Here is a 25,166-nt window from a genome sequence, read left to right as displayed (position 1 = left end):
GAAACTGGAAAGGTATTTGTAATAAGTTAATGCTGAGACAGGGTCCTTCCTGTGGCTTGGGGTGGAGTTGTGGTATTGGGGAAGGAGTGTCTGAGTATCCTTGAAATGGATTTTTTTTTTTTAAATAAAGATAAATAAGTTAAAGGAGGATTGTCAAGGTTCCTTCCCCACTCTGAACTATAAGGTACAAATGTGGGGACCTGCATGGACACTTCTAAGCTTATTTACTAGCTTAGATCTGGTGACTCTGCCACCATCCAGAAATTTTAGTGTCTGGAGCACTTCCTGTCCCCCCAAAACTCTCCCCTCCCTGGGTGGCCTTGAGGGACTTCACCAATTCCCTGGTGAGTCCAGATCCAACCCCCTTGGATCTTAAAACAAGGAGAAATTAACCATCCCCCCTCCTTTCCTCCACCAATCCCTGGTGAGTCCAGATCCAACCCCCTTGGATCTTAAAACAAGGAGAAATTAACCATCCCCCCTCCTTTCCTCCACCAATCCCTGGTGAGTCCAGATCCAACCCCCTTGGATCTTAAAACAAGGAAAAATCAATCAGGTTCTTAAAAAGAAAGCTTTTAATTAAAGAAGAAAGGTAAAAATCATCTCTGTAAAATCAGGATGGAAAATACTTTACAGAGTAATCAACCCCCTCTAGCCTTAGGTTCAAAGTTACAGCAAGCAGAGGTAAAATCCTCTCAGCAAAAAAAAAGGACATTTACAGGTTGAGAAAACAAAAATAAGACTAATCCGCCTTCCCTGGCTATTACTTACAATTTTGAAACATGAGAGACTGGTTCAGAAAGATTTGGAGAGCCTGAATGGACTCTGGTCCCTCTTAGTCCCAAGAGCGAACAACAACCAAAACAAAGAGCACAAACAAAGACTTTCCTCCACCAAGATTTGAAAGTATCTTGTCCCCTTATTGGTCCTCTGGTCAGGTGTCAGCCAGGTTCACTGAGCTTCTTAACCCTTTACAGGTAAAAGAGGCATTAACCCTTAACTATCTGTTTCTGACAAGGATAGGTCCATCAACAACTCTTAAGCCAAAATGGTAAGGGATGCGACCTCAGGCACTGGATGTCCCTAAACACCAAATTCCAGAAGCTGGGACTAGATGACAGGGAATAAATTACTTGATGATTGCCCTGTTCTGTTCATTCCCTCTGAAACATCTGGCACTGGCCACTGCCAGAGACAGGATACTGGGCTGAATGGACCATTGGTCTGATCCAGTATGGCCATTCTTATGTTCTGAAGGCGATTGTCTCCTTTTGACTGGTTAGATGAAGATGAGGATGATTATGATGCTGACTGCGAAGATATTGATTCCAAGCTGATGCCGCCACCGCCTCCACCTCCAATAAAGAGAGACGATGAAAAAGATGCAACTGCCCCTGGTGAGTAAGGACTCTCATCTTCTGTTTGAAACTTGTGGAAAGAATCTGGGAGTCTTGGGATGACTGGATGTGACACATCAAAGATTCAAGCATTTCTGTCCAGTGGCTTTATACTGTAGCATGTTTGAGATCTTGTCAAAGATCCATCCTGCAGACTGGATCTGACGATGAGTCGTGACCAATTATGCAATGAAGTAGCGCTGCTTAGGGGTAACTGGCTCTTATGACATCTTTTACTCTATATTTTATATAACACTTTCAACAGTAAAGTTAATATTCATAATCAGACTAACCTGTGACGTTCAGCTGCTTCTGTTTTGCCTTCTCTCAGCAGTGACTGTGAGTTGCAGAGGTGATCTAGGGATGCACTGAAAGGCTAAACTGGATCAGGAATCAATAACTATAAAACATGGAGACTTAGATTAAGCATAATTTAAGATCAGGAAACAATGCTTGTGGAGTGGTGATTGTACTGGGGACCAAGAAAGGAAACTTGTTCATAAGATACTTGCTCTATTGTAGTATCTGAAGATGGAGATGGTATCATTCTGCCTTCCATCATTGCCCCATCCTCTGCTACCTCTGAGAAGGCAGATTTCAGCAGCTCTTCTGATTCTGAGTCAGAGATGGGACCCCAAGATGCAAGGCAGGCAGAATCCAAGGAAGGGAAACTGACGCTGCCTCTTGCAGGAATAATGCAGCGAGATGCCACTAAACAGCTGCCGAGTGTTACTGAGCTATTCCCGGAATTCCGGCCCGGCAAGGTATTGTATGTATTGGGGACAATGTCCAAGGGGAAATGATGGAAACTCTGTCACTTGGAACACTCAAGACTGGGAAAAAAAAAGCCATCCTAGTAAATGTGTGCTTGGTAGAGTGAGAGGGGCTAGGTGATTGTCATCTCCATCTCTGATTTCTCTGTGTACTGACTGCTGTCAGTGACTGTTTTCCATGGGAAGCTGGATAGTGCTTCTTCTGCTCTCAGGAGGAGTCTCTTAGAAAGAATTTTTTGTGTAAATTAGGTTCTGACGTATATGTTTTACCCTTCTATATAGAGCTTTGGTGCACAGATTTCAGAGCACTTTATGAATGGGGAAAGAGTACCCTTCTCCAGATTACAGGTGAATCACTGAAGTTAGTCACAGCTTCATCCACTTGTTTGTCAGCTTCTCTCACAAATGCCTCTGCTCCTTGTTCCCTGACTCAGGGAACTTTCTCCCTGAACTGATTGATTTAAATGCCTCCTCAAGACCTAGTGCATCTGTGACTCCTATAAGAAATCAGCTGATAGTAATGGCTAGGATGAGATGAAGATGGAGGTAATTTTAAGTAGCAAACTGTTTGCAGGTCCACAGCTTCTTAGACTGTAAATTCCTAAAGGCTAGGGAGCATGTCTTTGTATGTGTTTGTCCAGCACTCAGCACAAGGACGTCTTGATCCCGAGTGGGGCTGCTGGATGCTTTTCCAGTGTAAATGTTTACTAAGGGTATGGCTACACTTAGAGCTGCACGGCGCTGCCACGGGAGCGCTCTCGCAGCAGCTCTTTGAAGTGTGAGTGTAGTTTCAGCACCAGCGCTAGGAGAGAGCTCTACCAGTGCTGCACGTACTCCACCTCCCCGTGGGGATTAGCTTACAATGGTGGGAGCGTCCCAGCGCTAGGGCACTGTTTACACTGGCGCTTTGCAGTGCTGTAACTTGCTGTGCTCAGAGGAGGGGATGTTTTTTCACACCCCTGAGCGAGAAAGTTGCAGCGCTGTAAAGCGCCAGTGTCGCCAAGCCCTAATAACAGTGATAAAAAAACTAGATGAAACAATTCGGTCATCTCCCAGGAGTTGTAGGGTTGATCCCTATTGTAAATATGCTAATATCTTGTAAGTGCCTTGGAGCAGGGACTGTCTTTGTGTGTTTCTATGGTACTTAGCACAGTGGGGCCCTGACCTGAGTAGGTGCTAACACAATACAAATAACGGTTCAATCTAGTTTTGAATGTGGCAAGAGACTGGGATTCCACCACTGTTCTCAGGAGACTGTTTTCCAGCCTCATACATCTCACTGTCTGTGAGATTTTCCTCAACTGAAATACTATTTTTTTTTCTTAATCTTGTCCTAGTTACTCCTATTTATATCTCCTTTATTATAGGTGGAACTGTTAATGACAACAGTTATTTAAGTTGCCTAACTCTGCCTTTTACTACCCCTGTTTCCAGTTTATAACTTTGCCAAACATCTGCAGTTCATGTTGAAACTTTCCATTCTTGGTCTCTGCCACAAGTTGAATTTTTCTGGAGTTTTAATAAAAATGATGTAGCTATTTTGGGGAAGAAGATTGGCAGGTGTATTATTCCTTTAATGTTAACCAAGTTTTTCAACCATTTTTTGAAGAGCACTACCACCTTAGGGGTTTGCAGCAGGAACTTGGAATTTAGCAGGGGGATGGACCCTGAGGTTAAATGTTTTATTTTTTTCCTTATGAAAATCCATCCAGATTAGTTATAAATCACAGAAAATGATTATTCGCACATGTACAGTAGAATTTGTTAGAGGCTTATTTCAAATCCTGTATGGTAGAGCCCTGTGCAGGACTATATTTTTTTAATACTGCTCCCATCCAGTCCCACTCCCATCTACTCCTGCAATCTTTCCTGCATTTTTTCCCACTTCCACCTTAGATCTCGCAAGAGAGACAGATTCCACCAGGCTCCTAAAAAAAACCAACCAACTAACCAACCAGGGCCAGCCCACAAAATGTTGGCACCTGAGGCGGGGAGCTCAAATGACAACTCCATGCCCCTTTGCTTGGGCCGAAACTTTGAAAGGTCTCAATTCTGCCTTCTTCCTGTTCTTCTCCTCTTGTGGTACTGCTACCTATCTCAGTAAAGGAGAAGTAACAACTTAAAATGCCTTGTTCAAAAATTTTATGTAACACTTAATTTTCAAACGCCTGAACAGCAAGTGTAACTTTTCTTGTCTGCATAGTAAACACTGCAATTTTTATATGTTTGAATAATCAAAGTGGTGCTTTCTGTGCCTTTTTGGTTGCAAAAATTTGAACTGCTTCCTGAAGGTCTACAGTCTGGGCCAGCTTGTGCTCTTTTGAGATGGTTGCAAGGCCGACCAGCCTCTCCTGTGTCATTGTGGAGTGTAGATGTGTTTTTATTAACTTCAGCTTGAAGAAGCTTCCTTCTCCCCTGGCAACTGTCACAGGAAGTGTTAGAAGTATGCACAGAGCAACAAAAGCATTTGGAAAGAGAGTGGTCATCTTATTTGTGCGCATATATTCCAGAACAGCCTTTGGAGTTGATCCTGCTGCAATGTATCTTGAAAGGTTCATCACCTAAATCACTTGCATCAATATCGCGCATGTCATCATGTGTCAACACTATCTCTAGTGCCCTGCACTGCTGGTGTAGGTCTTCTTCAGGTACAGCGAGGAGTTTTGGAGTATCGTACAACATCCCAAATATACTGCTGTGTTCCTTGAGCTGTACGAAACGTTCTTCAACTGACTGTATAGCACAATCTAGCACCTGGTTAAATAATTTGACTTTGAATTGTTTGGGGTCTCTTATGGGATTATCCTGTGCCTCGTAATCAAAATGTCGTCTTCTTCAGTGACTCTTGTATTCTTGAATGGGTGGGAAAATAGCTTTAGCTTGAAGTTCCTCTGCAGAACGTTTTGAAATCCCTCATCTGACCAGTAAGACTGTAGGTATGACTTTGTTTTGTCCAATTGTTCCATTGCTCCAGTTATATCAAGGTCAACACCTTGGAGTCTCTTGCTTACAACATTTGTTTCAAACAGTATGTCATGCCACAACACTAAGCCACACAGAAATTTGAAGCTATGTATGTTTCTGGTGATTCCATTTCCCTCTGCCACTGTTCTCTCATGAACAGTTCCTGTCATAGCATTATCCTCCATAATGGCAACTATGGCATCATCTGTCGTCTCAATTTGGTATTTGATAGGCTTTATCGCCTCCACTCGACTTTCTCATCATATGGCACTCAGTGGTTTCAGTGTCAGAGAGGATGTTCCCAGATGTTGCATCAAAATTTGCCACTGATGAGTTGATGCAGAGAAAAATACATAGATGCTTTGAATTATGTTAAAAAATTCATCAGTGTCACTAGAAGCTGATGCTGCATCACTGACCACCAAGTTCAATCAATGAAAATTGCATGGGACAAAAAAAGATCGAGGGTTTAACTCTCAGATCCGTGTCTGCACTCCTCTGTCATTTCTTCTCATGTTGGCACCATTATCGTAGCCCTGACCTCTCATGTGAGCTATCACAATTCCCGTATCTTCCAGCTTTTAAGAAGCACATTTGTCATATCAGCTCCTGTAGTATCATCAGTGTCAATAAATTCTAGAAAATGCTCTCTGACAGTCACCTTTGCAGGGACATTTTCACTAGGTTCTGTTGTTACAAAATGCACCATCAAAGTCATTTGTTTCGTTTGGCTGATGTCAGGTGTGCAGTCCAGAATAACAGAGTAATATCTTGTTTCATAGTAGCAGCTGTGTTAGTCTGTATCCGCAAAAGAACAGGAGTACTTGTGGCACCTTGGAGACTAAAATTTATTAATAATACATTTATTTATGAATTTGTTAGTCTCTAGAGTAATATCTTGCTGACTTCAGATCTGCCACAATCTTCTGTGTGACGTTTGTTGCCAGTAACTGTATGATCTCATTTTTGAATTGTTTTTCCAAGGTAGTGGTGTGTGTACATTTCTTGGGTGGTGACTCTTCTTAGATGCTCCTGGAGTACAGCATCAAACTCAACCATTGGCTCCACAATTTTAAGGAAGTTTCCATTGTTTGGTGCATACAGCTGATCTGAAGTGCCACGCAGTGCAGGTTTTTTTTGGGTAGCAAGCATTCTCACAATGGCAATGAGCCTTTTCAGAACATTTTGCCAGTAAAGAGACTCTGATGCAATCTTCTCTTGATGCTGATCATCTATAGTGGCCTTTAACTTTAGTCTAGTCTCAAGCTCTTTCAACCTATGGAATGCTGTCTGGTGATTTGCTGCCTTCTCATGGCATGCCAGATTTCTAGCCAGATTTTTCCAGTACTTTGTTTCTGTAGAACCCAATGTGGCTGGAACATTAGACTCGAAGAGTTTGCAACAAAAACAGTATGCAGCAATCTGGGTTTTTGAGTACATAAGTCATGGCCTCTCCACTGTGTCACCATTGGGTTTTTCATGCCAGTAAAGTGATGGATGGAAACTTCTGTTTTCATTGTCGTTGGGGAACATGGAGTTTTTCACTTGCTGTGGCCCATGCAGTGCAAGGAAGTCCCCCAGGCTACTGCTCAAGTGGGTCCACAGTCCTGGATCATCTACTCTTAAGGAACTAAACTCAGCAGCAGCTGTTTCTTGCGTCTCCACCACACTCTTCTGATCTACACTTTTCTTCAGGAATGTGCATGGTTACATCCATCTGAGATGGAGATACAGATGCTGCAGTAGCTGCCAGGTCACCTTCACTCTGACTAACTGGAAGATCAGGCATCTCCTCACCACTCACATCCTCACTGGGGCCGGAAGGCTCACTATGAACATTTGTGTCTATGTATCTCAGGAGAGCTCTTTCCTGTTTAGCTAGAAAAGCGTCCTTTGCTTTCTTTCTTTTTCTGAATGCTGCCCCAGAGGGGCATTTTCTTCTTTCACTCACGACTGCTGTTCTGTGCCAACTATCGCAGCTCTTAACACTCAATTGAAGGGGACAAATAAGCAGGCTGGTAGCAGGGCCTGAGTGTGAGAAGATATCAGCATCTTAAGGGCCTAACTGGCACCTGGTACTTCCTGTTCTCCTCAAGTGGGTTCAGGAAAGCAGCAGGAAACAGGAAGCTCCCTGAGAAGCTGGTGTTGTTTAGTCCAGGCTCCTGGGGGTGCTAGAGAGGTATATAAGAGGCTGCTCCTCTCTCTCTCCCTGCAGCTCCTGCTGCCTTCTGTCCTTCGCTCTCTCTGTTTCTCCTGCCTGCCTGTTACATCTCTTGTGCCCTCCTTCCTCCAGCACAGCATTCCTCCATCTCTGTGCATCTAGAGCAGAGAGACTACATATGCACTAGCACCAGGCACAATGTTCTACATCAGGGGTAGGCAACCTATGGCACGAGTGCCGAAGGTGGCACACGAACTGATATTCAGCGGCACTCCCACTGCCTGGGTCCTGGCCACCGGTCGGGGGGCTCTGCATTTTAATTTAATTTTAAATGAAGCTTCTTAAACATTTTAAAAACCTTATTTACTTTACGTACAACAATAGTTTAGTTATAGATTATAGACTTATAAAAAGAGACCTTCTACAAACCGTAAATGTATTGCTGGCACACAAAACCTTAAATTAGAGTGAATAAATGAAGACTCGACACACCACTTCTGAAAGGTTGCTGACCGCTGTTCTACACTCTGGGTCCTATCTATAAAAACGGAAATAAGGGCAACCGGGGGAATTACAGACCAGTCAGCTTAACTTCTGTACCCAGAAAGGTAATGGAGAAAATAATTAAGCAATCAGTTTGCAAACATCTAAAAGATAGTAAGGTGATAAGTAACTATCAGCATGGGTTTGTCAAAAACAAATTGTGGCAAACCAACCTGATAGCTTTCTTTGACAGTGTAACAAGCCTTGTGAATAGTGGGAAGCTTTTGTTACTGTCTCGCATGACCTCATAAACAAACTAGGGAGATGCAACCTATATGGAGCTACTATAAGGTGGTTGGAAAACCATTCCCAGAGAGGAGTAGTTAGTGGTTCACAGTCATGCTGGAAGGGCATAACGAGTGGGGTCCCACAGGGATCAGTTCTGGGTCCGGCTCTGTTCAATATTTTCATTAATGATTTAGATAATGGTATAGAGAGTACACTTATAAAGTTTGCGGATGATACCAAGCTGGGAGGAGTTGCAAGTGCTTTGGAGGATAGGATTAAAATTCAAAATGATCTGGAGAAATGGCCTGAAGTAAATAGGATGAAATTCAATAAAGACAAATGCAAAGTACTCCATTTAGGGAGGAACAATCAGTTGCATACATACAAAATGGGAAATGACTGCCTAGGAAGGAGTACTGCAGAAGGGATCTGGGGGTCATAGTGGACCAGAAGCTAAATATTAATCAACAGTGTAATGCTATTGCAAAAAAAGCGAACATCAAACTGGGATATATTAGCAGGAGTGTTGTACGCAAGACACAAGAAGTAATTCTTCCACTCTACTCCACTCTGATTAGACCTCAACTGGAGTATTGTGTTCAGCTTTGGGCATCACATTTCAGGAAGGATGTGGACAAACTGGATAGAGTCCAGAGAAGAGCAACAAAAATTATTAAAGGTCTAGAAAACATGATTGATGAAATTGGGTTTGTTTATTCTGGAAAAGAAAAGACAGAGAGGACATAAGTTTTCAAGCATGTAAAAGGTGGTTACAAGAAGGAGGAAGAAAAAATGTTTTTCTTAACCTCTGAGGATAGGACAGGAATGAATCGGTTAAATTGCAGCAAGGGAGGTTTAGGTTGGACATCAGGAAAAACGTCCTAAGTGTCAGGGTTGTTAAGCACTGGAATAAATTGCCTAGGGAGGTTGTGGAATCTCCGTCATTGGAGACTTTTAAGAGAAGGTTAGACAGACACCTGTCAGGGATGGTCAAGATAATTAGGCTTGCCATGAGTGCAGGGGATTGGACTAGATGACGTCTCGAGGTCTCTTCCTGTTCTATGATTCTATCCTTTAGTCATATGGTACCACCCCCGAATAGACAGACAGATTAATTAAAAATCCTTGCTATTGGACTAGAAATCTCATGTATTCTTTCAGTATTCTCGGAGGGATATTATCCCATCTCTCTGATTTCAGTGCAATAAGATCTTTAAGATTTTTTTTCATTTCAGATGTGCTGAATTCCCTTTTTATATACTCATTTCAATCTGTTTTCATTTCCATGTTCTGTATTATCATTCTTATTGAAAACTGAGGCAAAGTATTAATTTAGCGTTTGGGTCATTCCAATGTTATCTTTAATCCCCTCCCCGTCTGCACTGCGTAGCAGCCCGACCTCATCCTTGCTTAATCTTATTTTAATTACCTTGGCAAGATCTAATTCAGCTTCATTTTCAGCAATTCTCACTTTATTTCTGCATTTTCTGACCTTCAGGGTGTAGCTTTCTTTGTTGATCAGTCCCTTTTTCCATTCTCTGTAGGCTCTCTGTTTACTCCTTGAGGTAAATATTCATCCATTTGGATCTGGAGCCTTTCCCTGAAACTTTCCCCCCTTGCTCGGGATGCAAATTGCAGTTAGTTTTTGTACTTTTGACCTCCTCCACATATAAGTCCTTGTGCGCTTCAGTCTAGTTGACTTTCTGTAACTCCTTCCCTTAATTTTCCAAATTTTGAAATAAAAAACCATAGTTGATGACGTAGTTTTAATTAATTTGAACTGTATCAACTCATGATCACTTGATCCAAAATTCTTTTTGTATGATCAGCTCTTCTGTGATGTCCTCACCAGTTACCAAAACCAAGTCTAAATTTGCATCAACTCTTGTTGGCTCAGTGACTGATGAAGGAAACTCATCTATCATGTCCAGGAGTAACTGGGCATTACCATTATTGGAAGCATTTATTCTCCAGTCTCTATCTGGGATGTTAGTCTCCCATTATGACACAATTCCTGCTATCTGTATCCGAGTCTGACTTGGCGGGGGAGGGTCTATAGCAGACCTCCACAGTATCCTAGTAGAACCTCTTTTACAATTCTTCCCCAAAGTGATTTTGACCCAAATAGATTCTATTTTCTTCATACTATCACTTATTTCTTTACATTTTACCACATCACTGATGTACGATGCTACCATACCACCTTACCCTTATTTCTATCCGTCAGAAACAGCACATACCCTACAATACCTGTGTTCCAGTCATGAGTGCTATTCCACCATGTTTCTGTAATCCCTATTATATCCAGCTTGACTTCCTGCCCCAGTAGTTCCAGTTCCTCCATTCTGTTGCCCAAACTCCTTAAATTCATGTACAAGCATCTGTTTTTCCCTTCAGACCTCACCAAGTTTCCTAGCTGGATTAGGTATAGTTCAAAGTCACATGCTCAAAAGTTAGGAAATGACATAATTTAAATTATCCATGCATTCATAGGGCCAGATTGTGACCCACTGTAAGTCTCCACAAGGGTGTATATGATGCGCCCTTACTTCCCTTTTATGCGCTACCTATATTTCAGGTCATGGAACAGAGGAGAGCTGCCTTTGTGGGGCTGCTACTCACTCTCCCACACAAATGGGAAGGGACAAGGTGGAGCCTGGATTCTGGCTCCCTTTATTCTCAATGTTTGTGTGCAGTGCAGCTGACCCTGCATGGAGCGGGGAGGTCATCTGTATCAAGTATAGGGCTGGTTTACAGTTTACTTTGCTTCAGGAGCAGAAGGCCAGATTGTGGCACCTACATGTGACCCCTTACTTGAGGCCTGTGGCAGATTTACACCTGAATTCCTGCCCCATTGTGATACCATCTTTAGTTAGATGATCCCATACTATTTGCCACAGAATCTTTGCCTTACTTGCTTCTCATGGTGAATGAGACTCAGACCATGGCTACACTGGCACTTTACAGCGCTGCAACTTTCGTGCTCAGGGGTGTGAAAAAACACCCCCCTGAACCCTGCAAGATACAGCGCTGTAAAGCCTCAGTGTAATCAGTGCCACAGCGCTGGGAGCGCGGCTCCCAGCGCTGCAAGCTACACGCGTAAGGGATGTGGTTTACGTGCAGCGCTGGGAGAGCTCTCTCCCAGCGCTGGCGCTCCGACTACACTCAATTTCAAGTGTAGCCATAGCCTCAGTGGATTAACTGGGGCTGCCTAATGAATATGGTTGTTATCTATATGAGTCCTACTTATGTTGTTGCAAAAGTTGGAAGGTTGAAGTGAAGGATATAGGGAGACTGTTGAAAGAGAGAGAATGGGCTTGTAGTTAAGGTAGTTGGCTGCGAGCTAGCAGTACTGGGTTCTATCCCTGGCTCTGCCACAGACTACTTATTGGCTGCTGAACAACTCACTCAAATTTTTTCAGATATTAAACCTCATGGTTCAAGGCTTAAGACAAACTTTAACTTATTAGAGATATGGAAGAGACTTAATGCAGAGGTACAGATCATCCCCCGCCTGCTTACAGTAGGGAGCACCTTTTTTTTGAATCTGGTGCTCCCTACTGTCTGAGACTGGATCCTGGACTAGATGGACCTAGGATCTGATCTAGTGTGGCAATTCCTTTGTTCTTATATTTTGCAGGTGCTCGCTAATTGTCGTCTTCATTTTCTGGGTGCTCAAGTTGGGACATCAGGGGCCTGATTTTCCAGAAGTTCTGAGCACTCATGACTCTTTAAAAACAAAACTGCACAATTCTATCTTCGGTTTAGGGTTTAGGTGGTGGTGAGTAAAGAAGTCATGGGACCTGTTGTGATAATTGGGCCTACAAAGGTACCCACATTGATCACCTGTAAAAAATATGTAAAAGTGAATGAGATGTTACAATAACATTGATGGGAAAAGGCATGAAAGGGAGACAGAATAACTGAATTAGTTTAAACAAAAAGGCCTCGTTGATATGATTCAAAGACTCTGTTGAAATTATGCTTGTTAAAAACAGGATCTGTGGAGCTGGAAGTGAATGAGCCAAAATGAGTGTGTCTGATATTGGGCCTAATTGGTGGATAAAATAATTAGAGATGGGCTTTTCTTCCCATCACTCCCTTTTTGGGCCCTTAAAAGAAAGAGATTTTTAGTGTGTGGGGTAGGTGGAACAAAAAGAAGAACAGATGAAAAGAACAGACAAAGGCCCTTGGAGTGAGCTTCACCATTTTGGCTGCCACACCCACTGTTTCCTGGGATCCTGGGCCTTCATCATCCTAATCCTTGAGGTGTCCTGGCCAAATAGAGAGGGACCCAGATGATATCACCACCCCTACCAGCTCCAGCTGAATCCCAGATACCATCGAGGATGAGTTATTATCATCTTAGATTCCAGCTGAGAGACTGTCAGACAAGGGGGCTTTTCGTTCTAAGACTGGACTTTAACGACAACAACAGGAACAGCACCTCCAGCCCATCTCAACTAATTTCTTCTCCTTTCCCCAAAAGGGCAGCATTAGATCCCATCTAAGAGACTGTCAAACAGGAGGGCATTCTTTCCTTCTAAAAGCTATCGGCAGCTAAAGAGAAAGGGAGCAAAGGATGTTGTTAAAATTAAAACCTTGCTTAAAATTTTAACTGTTTGTCCTTTTCTGTATCTTTAATAAAAGGTTAAAAAAAGTGTAATGGGATGTTTGCCATGGTGCTAAGCAGGCTGAGGTGTCTCTATATCAGGCCCTGTACCCTGTTTAACACTGTTTAATGTTGGACAGTCACTGGGTTATGTTAACACCTTTAGCCCATTTATTCCGTCTAAATCAATCCAAATGACCACACACTGAATGATAAGATAAAAAATAATTGAACCAGCTGCTCCATTCCCTTGGACCATTCACCCTATGTACTGAATGAGGCAGGATTCCTGTGTGTGTGATTATACACCTTGTATTATAATGCATATGCACCAGAGAGCAGAGTTAAGGTTGAATGTACAACATTAATTCTATCATTCCTGAACTTTTGAGTGGTCAGCTTTGAAACTTTAACATTCTTGTAATATTATTTGTGTGTAATATTATACATCAGCTTTCTCCTTGGTTTTTACACACTTCAGATATTTCTATACTGTTGTGTCTCTGCCCCTCTAATAGTTATAATCTAGAAAGGATTTACATGTTTAACTCTTTTTCCTTCCTTATAAAAAGTTCCCTCCATCCTGTTAACAGTTTTCTTGGCTTTTCTTGGCATGATCTCTAACTTTTCAATATGTCTCTAGTAATGGAATATGCTGAATGGAAAGACATTTTGTCCAGATTCTGTTGTGCCCCACCTGGATAAATGGGGACTGTTCCCCCTATGCTCAGGGTTTAACTTTCAGGTGAATTTCAGAATAAAATATCCTTGAGGGTTAAATAAAGGTTCTACCAAACAGAGAGAAAATGTCTCTGATTTGTTTCAAATCTAAGAACAATGAGACCACCAGCTGCACCAGGGATTGTGGGGGCATTATGGAAGTTAAGTGGTTACACTTCTTCAGTTATTTCTTGCTCCTGGCCTGGCCTTGGTGAAAAAGTCTCTTGGGCTTGGAGTGCTTCCTCATCGTTGCTGCTCATATGTATGAAATGCTTGTGCTTATGTCATCAGGGACCTGTCATTTGTCCTTGTGACCGTCTTTCTTCTTGTTGTAGGTGCTGCGTTTTCTCCGTCTCTTTGGCCCTGGGAAGAATGTTCCTTCTGTTTGGCGTAGTGCCCGGAGGAAACGTAAAAAGAAACATCGGGAGCTAATGCAAGAAGTGCAGATCCAGGAGAGTGAAACTGCAACTGAGGCAGGAATGGAAGAGAAGTCTCCCTGGGAATATGAATTTGCTCCTCCTCCTCCTCCTGAGCAGTGCCTCTCAGATGATGAGGTGAGACATCTGAGATTTAGGAAGGTCTCTAGCTAGTAACAGGTAGTCACCCTGCCAGGACAATACTAGTGAGGGGTGGTTAGGCTGCCATTCCCACTGTGCAGAGGCTACTCCTTGGATATTAAGCAGGGGCTCCAGAGACCATTCCCTAGTGGGTTAAGAGCCCTTGTATGGTAAGGAATTAGGGGACTCTTTCACCATTTTATTGTAGCAGTGGAGAGTCCTCGTATCGCTGGACTGCTAGTTCCAGCATTTGCTAATGCAGCTGTTAAGTTTGAATATGCATCTCTGCTGCTCCTCTCCACTGAGAATGAGACAGAATTTGAAAGCAAAAGCTCCTGTTGCCAGCTCTGAAAGCGGTGACTGACAGGTTCCTTTTTCCTGCTGTGCTGCAGATCACTATGATGGCACCTGTGGAGTCCAAGTTTTCCCAGTCTACTGGAGACATAGACAAAGTGACAGATACCAAGCCCAAGGTGTCTGAATGGCGTTATGGACCAGCCCAGCTCTGGTATGATATGCTGGGGATCCCTGAGGATGGCAGTGGATTTGACTATGGTTTCAAACTAAAAGAGCATGCAAGAGAAAAAGAGACTTCAAGTCATTCTATGGAGAAGGTGAGAGGAAGCATGTGTAAGGGGAAGGGGGCTGTGAGGGTGTGGTTGTGTGGTGGTGGTGAATAACGGGGGGAGGGATAGCTCAGTGGTTTGAGCATTGGCCTGCTAAACCCAGGGTTGTGAGTTCAGTCATTGAGGGGGCCACTTAGGGATCTGGGGCAAAATCAGTACTAGTGAAGGCAGGGGCTGGACTCAATGACCTTTCAGGGTCCCTTCCAGTTCTATGAGATAAGTATATCTCCATATATTATTATTATAAGGTAAGGGAACAGGGCTGGGGTGGTGAATAAGGCAGGGAACCAGCCAGTGGAAGAGATGTGAGTGGGAGGGAGAAAGGGGAAAGATTCACAATGGAGACTCTTTCTTCTATAGTTTAAGCAGCAAAATCCGTTAACTAGGGTCTAATGCCATTGTTCCCTCTGCAGAACTTGGGAGTGATGGCTGAGAAGGATGACTTGCTGGCTGATGAGCACTTCCTCATGGTGACACAGCTACAATGGGAGGATGATGTGATCTGGAATGGGGAGGATGTCAAACACAAAGGGACTAAAACACAGCGTGCAAGCCTGGCAGGCTGGCTGCCCTCTAGTATGACCAGAAATGCCACTGCGTACAATGCCCAGCAAGGTGCGCGGCAGCTGTCTTTACACTTTCTCATGCGCACACCCTGTGGGAGTGGGTAGAATGAGGGGATCTCTGAGTTCCTAATTGAGAATGTTGTGTACAAACTAATTCCCCATTTTCTCTTCTTCAGCATGTGGGTTTGTGTTCTTTCTCAATCAGGAGGTGGCTTTGGCTAAACCATGTTGAGGCCAAAGCCTTTTTGTCCTCCTCCTGCCCAAACAGGCTTGGCCTCTTCTGTTAGACGAGAGAACATTGAAAGCCAAGTCCATGTCCAGCGAAATGTCCTGCTGTCCTTCCCCTTTCTAACTGAAATGAGGGGCTGGACATACCTAATTCAGTACCAAAGGCTGATGTCCTGGAGGCCCTTTAGTGACTGTTCAGTTTTCCATTTATGGCAGCACTAAAATTCCTCTGCTTTGCAAGTTAATGCTTGGATGTTTGCTCTTCAGGGGCTAGTGGAATTTTGTGTATTTTATCAGAGGCGACATTTAAAAAGGAACCTTTCTCACATTGTTCCTGAGACGACAATATTTTAGTACTCCTCTAGCTAAAGGAACACAGTTTTTACAAATACCAAACTTTTATCTCAAGCCCAGACATAGGCTGGTTTTTAAAATTGAACTGTAAATCCAGAATCATTCTTTATTCATTATAAGTTACTCTGTCTCTCCAAGGAAAAGCTGATGGAACTGTCAGGTTATACCAGTTACTCTCATTTTTGGACGCTGCTACCTTGTCTCCCTGAGTCTTGTGATCAGACGCCCTGAGGAGCCAGGGAAGCAGATTAGATAGCAGGGGGTAGTGAGGATGGGGGAGGGGCTCTGAGAGGACAAGGAAAATTGAGCTGAGCTGTCAGAAAATAGGGAAAAACTATGGCTATGCAGGGGTAGTGCCTGGGGTCAGGAGCAGCTTTGTTACAGAAGGTGAAGAAAGCAATTAGGGGAGAGGCTGTTCTAGATATGATTCTGACAAATGAGGAACTGGTTGAGAATTTGAAGGTGGAAAGCAGCTTGGGCGAAAGTGATCATGAAATAAGTTCATGATTCTCAGGAATGGTTGGAGGGAAGACAGCAGAATAAAGACAATGGATTTCAAGAAGGCAGTCTTCAGCAAATTGGTAGGTAAGATCTCGTGGGACACAAGTCTCAGGGAAAAAGGTTTAGGAGAGTTAGCAGTTTTTTGAAGAGACTTTATTAAATGCATAAGAGCAAACTATCCCAGTGTATAGGAAAAATAGGAAATATATTAACAGACCACCCTGGCTTAACCAGGAGAACGTCGTAACCTTGAACTCAAAAAAGAATTATAAAAAACTCAGAAGCTAGGTCAAATTACAAAAGACGAATATAAAAAACAATACAAGAATATGGAAACAAAATTAGGCCAAGCTTTTCATAAAATGAGATTAAACTAGGTAGGGATATAAGGGGTAACAAGAAAACATTTTACAAATACGTTCGAAGCAGGAGGGAGACTGTGGTGGGGTGGCTGCCCCACACAGGCAGGAAAGGGGTTAAGGCAGTCTTGGAGAGACTGTGCAGAACCCAGCCAATCAGGAAAGGGTTTATTGGGAGAGCCAGTCAGGAGAAGGCTTGCTGGAGCAGCCCAATATAAAGGGCTGCTCAGCAGAGCAAAGGTTAGTCTCTTCCTGGAGGGCAAGGGGAAAGGACTGTCTGCTGGGGAGCCCTGGAGATACTGCAGTGCTGGGCAGGGTAGCAGAGCAAGAGGGGAGCTCTTGGCTGATCATGGCCAGACTGAGGCCATGAAGCAAGGGCAGCAAAGGTGCTAGGGCTATGGGGGAAGTGGCCAAGGGAAAGTAGGCAGCGGGAATAGGAGGAGGGACAGTAAGTGGCTGCCAGCTATAGGGTCCCTGGGCCAGGACCCAGAGTTGCGGGCGGGTCTGGGTTCCCCTTCCCCCCCTTTACCCCTATTTGCCAATGAGGAGAGTGGCCTGAAGCCAGGGGCTAGACTAGAGACTGCAGTTGACTACTGAGGCATGTGGAAGGACTGAGGACCACCTCTTCCCCGAAAGGGAGGAGTGCGGGCTGGGGCACAGCTGGCGGGCTGTGTCCTGAAGAGGACACTGCGGTCTGGGAGCGACATGGGTGCAGATGGTAGAGATGGTGGAGGAAGTGGAAGTAATGGCGAGTGAGACACTGCTAGTAAAAGGATCGCTGGTGGTCCGAGAGAGAATTCCCAGCATGACCGGAAGGAGGTGCTGCAGCAGTGGGTCTGAACTGCTACAGGGACTAAGAACAGAGTAGGCCAATTACTCAATGAGGGGTGAAAGACAATAGCAGAAAACTCAGCAATGTCTGAAGTGTTAAATGCCTTTTTTGTTTCAGCGTTCACCAAAATGGTTAGCAGTGATCGGAGGACTAATATAGTGAACATCAGTGTAAATGGAGTATGATTTGAAGTTAAAATAGGGAAAGAACAAATTAAGAATCTTAGGGCAGGTCTCTGCTTAAAACACTGCACCAATGCAGCTGGACTGATGCAGTTATGCCACTGTAGCACTTTAATGAAGACGCTCTATGCCGACAGGAGAGAGCTTTCCCATCAGCATAGTTAATCCACCTCTGCAAGAGGAAGTAGCTAGGTCTTTGAGAGAAGCTCTGCTGCCAGTACAGCGCTGTCTACACTGGTGGTTAGGTTGGTATAACTAAGTTGCTCAAGGGTATGGATTTACCTTGGAGCGACTTAGTTATACCAAACTAATTTTGTAGTGTAAACCAGGGCTCAGATAAGTTAGATGTCTTCAGATCGGCAGGGCCTCATGAAATACATTTTAGGCCATGTCTACGCTACCTGGGGGATTGGTGCTCCAGTGATCGATGCACCAGGGTTTGATTTAGCAGGTCTAGTGAAGACCTGCTAAATCGATGGCAGAGCGCTCTCTAGTCGACTCCGATACTCGTCTTACTCCTCTTGTTCCCAGTGAAGTCGATGGGAGAGCGTCTCTCGTTGACGCAGCGCAGCGTAGACACTGCAGTAAGTTAACCTAAGCTATGTTGACTTCAATTACGTTATTCACATAACTGGAGTAGCATAACTTAGGTCGATTTACTGTGGTAGTGTAGCCATAGCCTTAGCATACTTAAAGAACTGGCTGAGGAGATCTCTGAGCCATTAGCGATTTTCTTTGAGAACTCATGGAGGATATGAGAGATCCCAGAGGGCTGGAAAAGGGCTAATATAGTACCTATCTATAGAAAGAGGAATAAAGAGAATCCAGGGAATTATAGAACAGTCATCTAACTTTGGTACCCAGAAAGATAATAGAGCAAATCAATTTATAAGCCCCCGCAAGATAATAAGGTGATAAGTAATAGTTGCCATGGATTTGTCAGGAACAAATCACGTAAAACTAACCTAACAACCTTCTTTGACAGTGTAAGGAGTCATGTGGATAGGGGGAAGCAGTAGATGTGATATATCTTGACTTTAGTAAGCCTTTTGATACTGTCTCACATGACCTTCTCATAAGCAAACTAGAGAAATATAGCCTAGACAAACCTACTATAGGTGAATGCACAACCGGTTGAAAACTGTACTCAGAGAGTAGTTATTAGTGGTTCACAGTCAAACTGGAAGGGCATATCGAGTGGGGTCCTGCAGGGATCAGTCCTGAGTCCAGTTCTATTTGATATCTTCATAAATGATATAGATAATGGCACAGAGAGTACACTTATAAAATTTGTGGGCAATGCCAAGCGAGGAGGTGCTGCAAACACTTTGGAGGACAGGATTAGCATTCAAAATGATCTTGACAAACTGAAGAAATGGTCTGAAATAAATAGGATGAAATTCAATAAGGACAAATGCAAAGTCCTGCACTTAGGAAGGAACAATCAATTGCACAAATACAAAATGGAGAATGACTAGGAAGGAGTTCTGCAGAAAAGGATCTGGGGGTTTTAGTGGATCACAAACTAAATGTGAGTCAACAGTGTAACACCATTCCAAAAGAGTGAACATCGTTCTGATCTGTATTAGCAGCATGTTGTAAGCAAAATACGGGAAGTTATTCTTCCACTGTGCTCAGCACTGATAATGCCACAGCTGGAGTACAGTGTGCGGTTCTGGGCAGCACACTTTGGGAAAGTTGTGGACAAACTGGAGAAAGTCCAGAGGAAAGCAACAAAAATTATTCAAGATCTAGAAAACATGAAGAAAGATTGGGGGGAAAAGAACGGGTTTGATTAGCCTGGAGAGGAGAAGCCTAAGGGGAGACATAGTCTTCAAGTGTGTAAAAGGTTGTTACAAAGAGGAGAGTGATAAATTGTTTTCCTTAACCACTGAGGACTAGACAAGAAATAAAGGTTTTAAATTGTAGCAAGAGAAATTTAGGTTAGAGATTAGGAAAAACTTCCTAACTGTCGGGTCAGGTTAGAGAAACACCTCTCAGGGATGGTCTAGATAATGTGTAGTTCTGCCTCAGTGCAGGGGACTGGACTAGATGACATACTGATGTCTCTTCCAATCCTACATTTCTATGATTCTGTGGTGTATAGAGACTGCTCCTCACAGCGCTGATGGTGTGTTAACTGTCTGGATCACCACACTGCAGCCCCTTGTACAGCTGAGGAGGGCTGAGTGACAAAGCATAGGTGCTGGAACTAGGGGTGCTGGGTGTGCTTGAAGTGGTGTCCATCATAGACAGGGTTTACAGTTTGTTTCAATGGCTTTCAGTATCCCCGCTACACAAATTGTTCCAGCATTGCTGTGGTCACATGGAGGATTATGGGAGGACTGCAGGGGATAACAGGATATTGCGGGGGAAGAAAGTTGTGTGGGATTCCTGGGAGGCTGGGGAACTGAGTATCACGGTTCCTGTTGTTTGGAGGGCTCATGTGTCCAGGCAGCACTGCCATTGCATTTGCGGTGACCAATTGTCATCGGTGCTGCAGTGTTGTTGCCAGACAATGATCTGATCTGATAATCTTGCTCCTACTTTTTGCCAGGACCTCCCCACAGGAGGCTCACTGGAGGGAGAAGCTGCCTCAACAGTGGTGCTTTTAGATCCTGCCATGGAGACTAACTGTGACTTTGTATTTTCCATATACAAATAACTTATTGCAGACTTTGCCAGTACCCTCATTCATACTAGACTCTAAAGAATATGTTTTAGGTGCTGCTTGGAGTTGAGTTGTAGAGGAATTTGTGTATAGATGTTTGAGTATATGCTAGAAGTGCAAGGTTGCTAATTGTGGGGGTAGTGTCAGATTAGGGAGCAGGCTGAGGAGGAGATGGTTGAACACCTGCAGAAGAGGAATACTGTCTTGTAAAAAAAAATCAGTCAAATAAGTGACTTTTACTATATTCTGGACAGTATCCTCTCTGCCCCATTCTGCTATTGGCTCTACCCTCCCCTCCAGGATTACTGAGATCTTGCACAGCAGAAATGTGGATTCAGTTTTCCTTTTTAAACTAAATAAGGAAAGTCAAAGATCCCTTATGTAGTAAAATCCACACTCCAGGGTGGGATTTCTGGCCTAAAATGCTGCCTCAGGTCCCACCATAAAAGATAAAGCCCTCAGTTTTGCCCAGTGGAAAGAAGCTTCTCTTTCCCCAAAACTGTGCCCTCTGATAGGAATAAACCTTCTGTTTCCTTACTAGGTACATGGGCATTACTAGACTTCATCATAAGTACCCATCTAGTCCAGCATCGTATCACTGACTACGGCTCTTAATAAACAGTTGTGGAATAATCTGCCCATATGAGAGATTTCTTAATGTTGGGCAATGAATGTTTGGTTTAGAACTTTAAATATAAAGGTTTATATCCCTTGCAAATTTGTATTCTTTCTAAAGGAATTGCACATATTTTTATTGTTCAGTTCCATGTTGAATCCTTTGAATAATGTACAGGTCTTTGTTTTAATCTGGTGACAGTGAGTTCCACAGATTATGCATTGGGTCGAAAAACATTTTACTTTTCAGATTTAAATGTTCTTGTTTTATGCAAGAGGGCAAATAACAGTGCTCTGCTTGTCTTCTCCGCACCATTCTTATACCTCTTCATCATACCTTCTCTTGTCTGCTCATTAGGCAGTCCTAATCTTTTCAATCTATCTTCAAACACAACTCTCAGGTTTGTAATAATCTTTCTTACCCATCTCCGGACCCCTTTAATTTTTGCTCGCTCTCTTCAGGTGAGGTAACCATAACTGAACGTGTTGTTGCAGGTCAGGACGTATAATTTATTTATATAATGACATAATATGTTCAGTATCATTGTTTCTCTCAGTGCAACCTAACATCTAGTTTTGTTTTTTTAACCTCTGTTGTGCACTGAGCAGGTGTCTCTCTTATTGTGCTGTTCACAGATCCTATCTGGTATTGGGAAGAATACTCTGGTGCTGTCCCTCTGAAATATATCCTGCTGGGCTTGGGGGGAGAAATATAGCATTTCATTAGCATCAGCATTTCAGAGTCTCCTGCAGGCATCAGCTATGTTGCTGAAATGTAACATTCTTTGGGGTCAAGATTTGTGAGGCAAGGATCCTACCCCTAGGCAGAGACTGGAAACAGTTTTCCGTCTGGGTTTGAGTTCGGGTTTAACAGTCATCAGAAAAACCCTAATGTTACTCTTGTTTTCCTCTCCAGGGCTGAACCGTAGTGGCTCTTTGCTCAATCCACCCATTCCACTAGTGCAAAAACCCAGTGTAGCAGGGGTCCTGGGCATCGCAAAGGGCAAAGAGAAACAGCCTCCTGAGCAGCAAGGTAATGAGCAAGCATTAGTCTGTGAATAGTGAGCTATGTGGAGAAAGACTTCTGTATAAACTTGGGCTCAATACTAGGGGTAGGAGGGTCCTTCAATAATCAGTGACTTCCAGGTCAGCAGGATGTCCTGCTGACTTACATAACCTCTCAAAGGGCCTTCTCTGTCCCTCTTAGAGAGTCTCTCCTTATCCCCCATAAAGCTAAGTATCATGGGCTTTCATGAGTCATCAGAGCTCCTAAGAGGCTTGTGACCTCTCTGAGACTTTTTACTTTGCTTATCTGAAGGTCTTCCCCTTTAATGGCAAAATGTCATGGGGGCCACGTGTGGCTCTTCAGAGACCTTTTGTCCAGCTGTACTAGGGTATATGCTTATGCGAAGACTCTGTTCCCGCTACAGTATAAGGTTCTGTGTGCATTTTTTTGCCTTTGAAGGTGTGGACCCAAGAGCCCTGGGAAGGAGGGAAAGATTGAGTGGAACTGGAATGGGACAAAAGGACTGACTTGAAAAGTTGCTATAGTAGCTTTGTGGAGTGTTAACCATCAAAGATCACATTCTGCTATCTTTGCAGCTTCCCTGGATGAAGATAAACCCTGGTTCTCCATTTTCCCAATCGATAATGAGGAGTTAGTGTATGGCCGTTGGGAAGACAATATCATCTGGGATGACCAGGCGATGGAAATGTTCTTGGATCCTCCAGTCCTGACACTTGATCCAAATGATGAAAACATCATCCTGGGTATGATCATGGCATTAGCCCTTTGTCTCTGTCTCTTCTTGGGGCTGATACTTCCAGACCAGCAGGGAAGAGTAGAGCAGGGAATGAGGGCACTTATTGGAAAGCGGGGGGTACTTAGAAGGCAGGCGGTGCCTAGAAGAGTACAAAAACGAGGCTTGAAGAGGAAAGATAAGTGCATCCTATTCTGGAGGGGTGAAAGTAGGAGTGTGGGATAATAGATGTGTTTCAGGGATGTTTTATGTAGATGGGAATCTCCAGTGGGTGGCTGTCCATTTTTTGCTCTCCTGTGGCAGGAATTGACTGGTTGGGCCAACACTCCTACCTTTCTATTCTGAAACTCACTCACTCACTCATGCCCGTCACCCCAATCGGGGTATGGGCCGCCAACCACAGATCTCCAGAGTCCTCTATCCTGGGCCATTTGCTCTAGCTGGTTCCAGGTATAGCCCATTTTTTTGCTATCAGCCTGAAGGTCATGTTGCCAGGTGTTTCTTGGACGGCCTCTTTTCCGCTCGCCTTGGGGGTTCCACCGCAGTGCCTGTCTGGTGATGTTAGTTGGCTGTTTATGTAATCCTCCTGGTTGCAAGAAGGGTAATCGGCTTAGTGGCTTCCTCACGGCTTTTACCACCCAGCATCATGCATCTTCGAGTTGAAGATCGTTCTTTTTCCAGGGTAAAAGTCTCTGTTGTCTCTATTGTTGGTGTTTCTGTAGCAGGTTGATTTTTTACGAGGTGGAGTTGCTAGCCCCACGCCCAACCCTCCTCCTTTATCCTGACTTGGGACAGGCAGATGGCCCCAAAGGACCTCTCTGGTGGAGTTCCTATTCTGAAAGCTATTTACAAATGATCCAACAAAACTAAGACAAAATTGATCACTCTAACAAGTTGGCACGTGCATTTCCAACTTAATGTTCAGAGCACCAGTAGACAAGGAAAAGTGAACCAAACTGATTATACAACAAAGAAATGAAACCATGTCCTAATGCCTTCCCTTCCAAATGACCAACATCCTAACCTTACTTGAAGACAACATATTGTGAGGGAACAAAGGGAGAAGAATTTTATGACGACCTTTTTCAGTGTCCCCAGCTTGAGGCTCCTGCTCACTCAGACTGAGAGCAGGCCTTCCAGGCTACAGAAGCTCCATGCTAGAGTTGCACTATTTTTTGGGGGGTCTCAGTGTTTGTCTCCTATTTCACTACATATTTGCCCCCTGAATCTTCTCTAGAACAATATAACTTAAAAACAGCTCTTGAATTTTTACTAGAGATGCCCTGATAGAGCCTTTATTTGTGCTCTGGGACATTGAATCCTCGTTGTCAGGGAATTGGGCTTGTAATGGCAAATGTGGAAGGCGGTGGAGTCATTCTGGTATTTTGGCAAGTAGTGACTTGGTAAGAGGTTTTGAATTGCTGTAGAGATCTTTTCTGAGTCAGAAAGAAGCTGTGCTGATGGTAGAGAATCTTCAGGAACAGCTCTTGGAGTACACTCTGCGTCTTCTGTGTTCATTACTAGAAATTCCTGATGAAAAGGAAGAGATGACTTTAAACTCTCCCTCCAAGGAGAACAAGAAAGAATCATCTCTAAAGAAGAGTCGGATCCTGTTGGGAAAAACAGGCGTCATCAAGGAAGAACCACAGCAGGTCACTGGGAGTCTCAGTGCTTTGGGGATAGGAATGGGTTAGGAGGAGTGATTTTTGACTTTTTTTTTTTGTGTGTGTGTGTGTGTTAAATCAGAATATGTCTCAGCCGGAGGTGAAGGATCCCTGGAATCTCTCCAATGATGAGTTTTACTATCCCAAACAGCAGGGTCTTCGAGGAACCTTTGGAGGGAACATTATCCAGGTAGTGACAATGAGGCTGACTTTAGGGTGGAGGCAGATCTCCTTACCTTTGTGCAGAAATCCCCCCTTCCCTGGTTATAGATATAGGGATGCTTTCCCTTTCTTCAAGTAATAAAGATCCCTTTCCACATTTGGATGCTCTTTGAACTGTTAACTGGGGGAACATTGTCTTTTGTGTACAACAGAAAGTGAGCCATGTTTGGACATGATCTCTGTGAGAGAACCTGTCTCTGGGGAGTCCAAACACCGTGGTCACTTTTGCTGCTAATGGAGTAAAGAAATTTCAAGGCCCTGCCATAAGATTGTGAGGTTGTTTTCTGTGTGGTCATTGTAGACTGGGCTCTATACTGATGTCTGTCCTCTGTGTCTGTTTTTCACTTGGTCCCAGCACTCTATCCCTGCAGTGGAACTTCGCCAGCCATTCTTCCCTACCCATATGGGCCCTATGAAGCTCCGACAATTTCATCGCCCTCCATTGAAGAAATATTCCTTTGGGACCTTGTCCCAGCCAGGACCCCATTCTGTGCAGCCACTGCTGAAACATATCAAGAAGAAAGCCAAGGTAAAGCAGTGTTTCTTTGTATATCTAGATCTGTCCAAAGTCTCCATTGCCATGGTACATCTATTTGGCATGCTGTTTCCCTGATATTCTCTTCTTGCATTC

The 25,166-nt window shown here is 43.7% G+C and overlaps 1 protein-coding gene across 4 annotated transcripts in view; it reads left to right on the top strand.

Moving 5' to 3' along the window:
* Nucleotides 1-25,166, top strand: part of TAF1 (TATA-box binding protein associated factor 1) — a 132,554-nt gene that overhangs the window by 6,336 nt on the left and 101,052 nt on the right. For 2 of the 4 annotated variants that reach the window (XM_050964888.1, XM_050964886.1), the window contains exons 4-14: nucleotides 1,284-1,397; nucleotides 1,920-2,161; nucleotides 2,453-2,518; nucleotides 13,734-13,952; nucleotides 14,348-14,569; nucleotides 14,995-15,196; nucleotides 21,806-21,922; nucleotides 22,492-22,659; nucleotides 24,174-24,301; nucleotides 24,396-24,503; nucleotides 24,891-25,064. In XM_050964888.1, coding sequence (XP_050820845.1) covers nucleotides 1,284-1,397; nucleotides 1,920-2,161; nucleotides 2,453-2,518; nucleotides 13,734-13,952; nucleotides 14,348-14,569; nucleotides 14,995-15,196; nucleotides 21,806-21,922; nucleotides 22,492-22,659; nucleotides 24,174-24,301; nucleotides 24,396-24,503; nucleotides 24,891-25,064 — 1,760 coding nt within the window. The remainder of the gene's footprint in view (nucleotides 1-1,283; nucleotides 1,398-1,919; nucleotides 2,162-2,452; nucleotides 2,519-13,733; nucleotides 13,953-14,347; nucleotides 14,570-14,994; nucleotides 15,197-21,805; nucleotides 21,923-22,491; nucleotides 22,660-24,173; nucleotides 24,302-24,395; nucleotides 24,504-24,890; nucleotides 25,065-25,166) is intronic. The other 2 variants (XM_050964889.1, XM_050964887.1) reach the window with 1 other exon arrangement.

Source organism: Gopherus flavomarginatus, chromosome 8, assembly GCF_025201925.1.
Source record: "Gopherus flavomarginatus isolate rGopFla2 chromosome 8, rGopFla2.mat.asm, whole genome shotgun sequence".
NCBI classification, from domain to species: Eukaryota; Metazoa; Chordata; order Testudines; family Testudinidae; genus Gopherus; species Gopherus flavomarginatus.
This window is presented reverse-complemented; position numbering and strand designations above follow the sequence as displayed.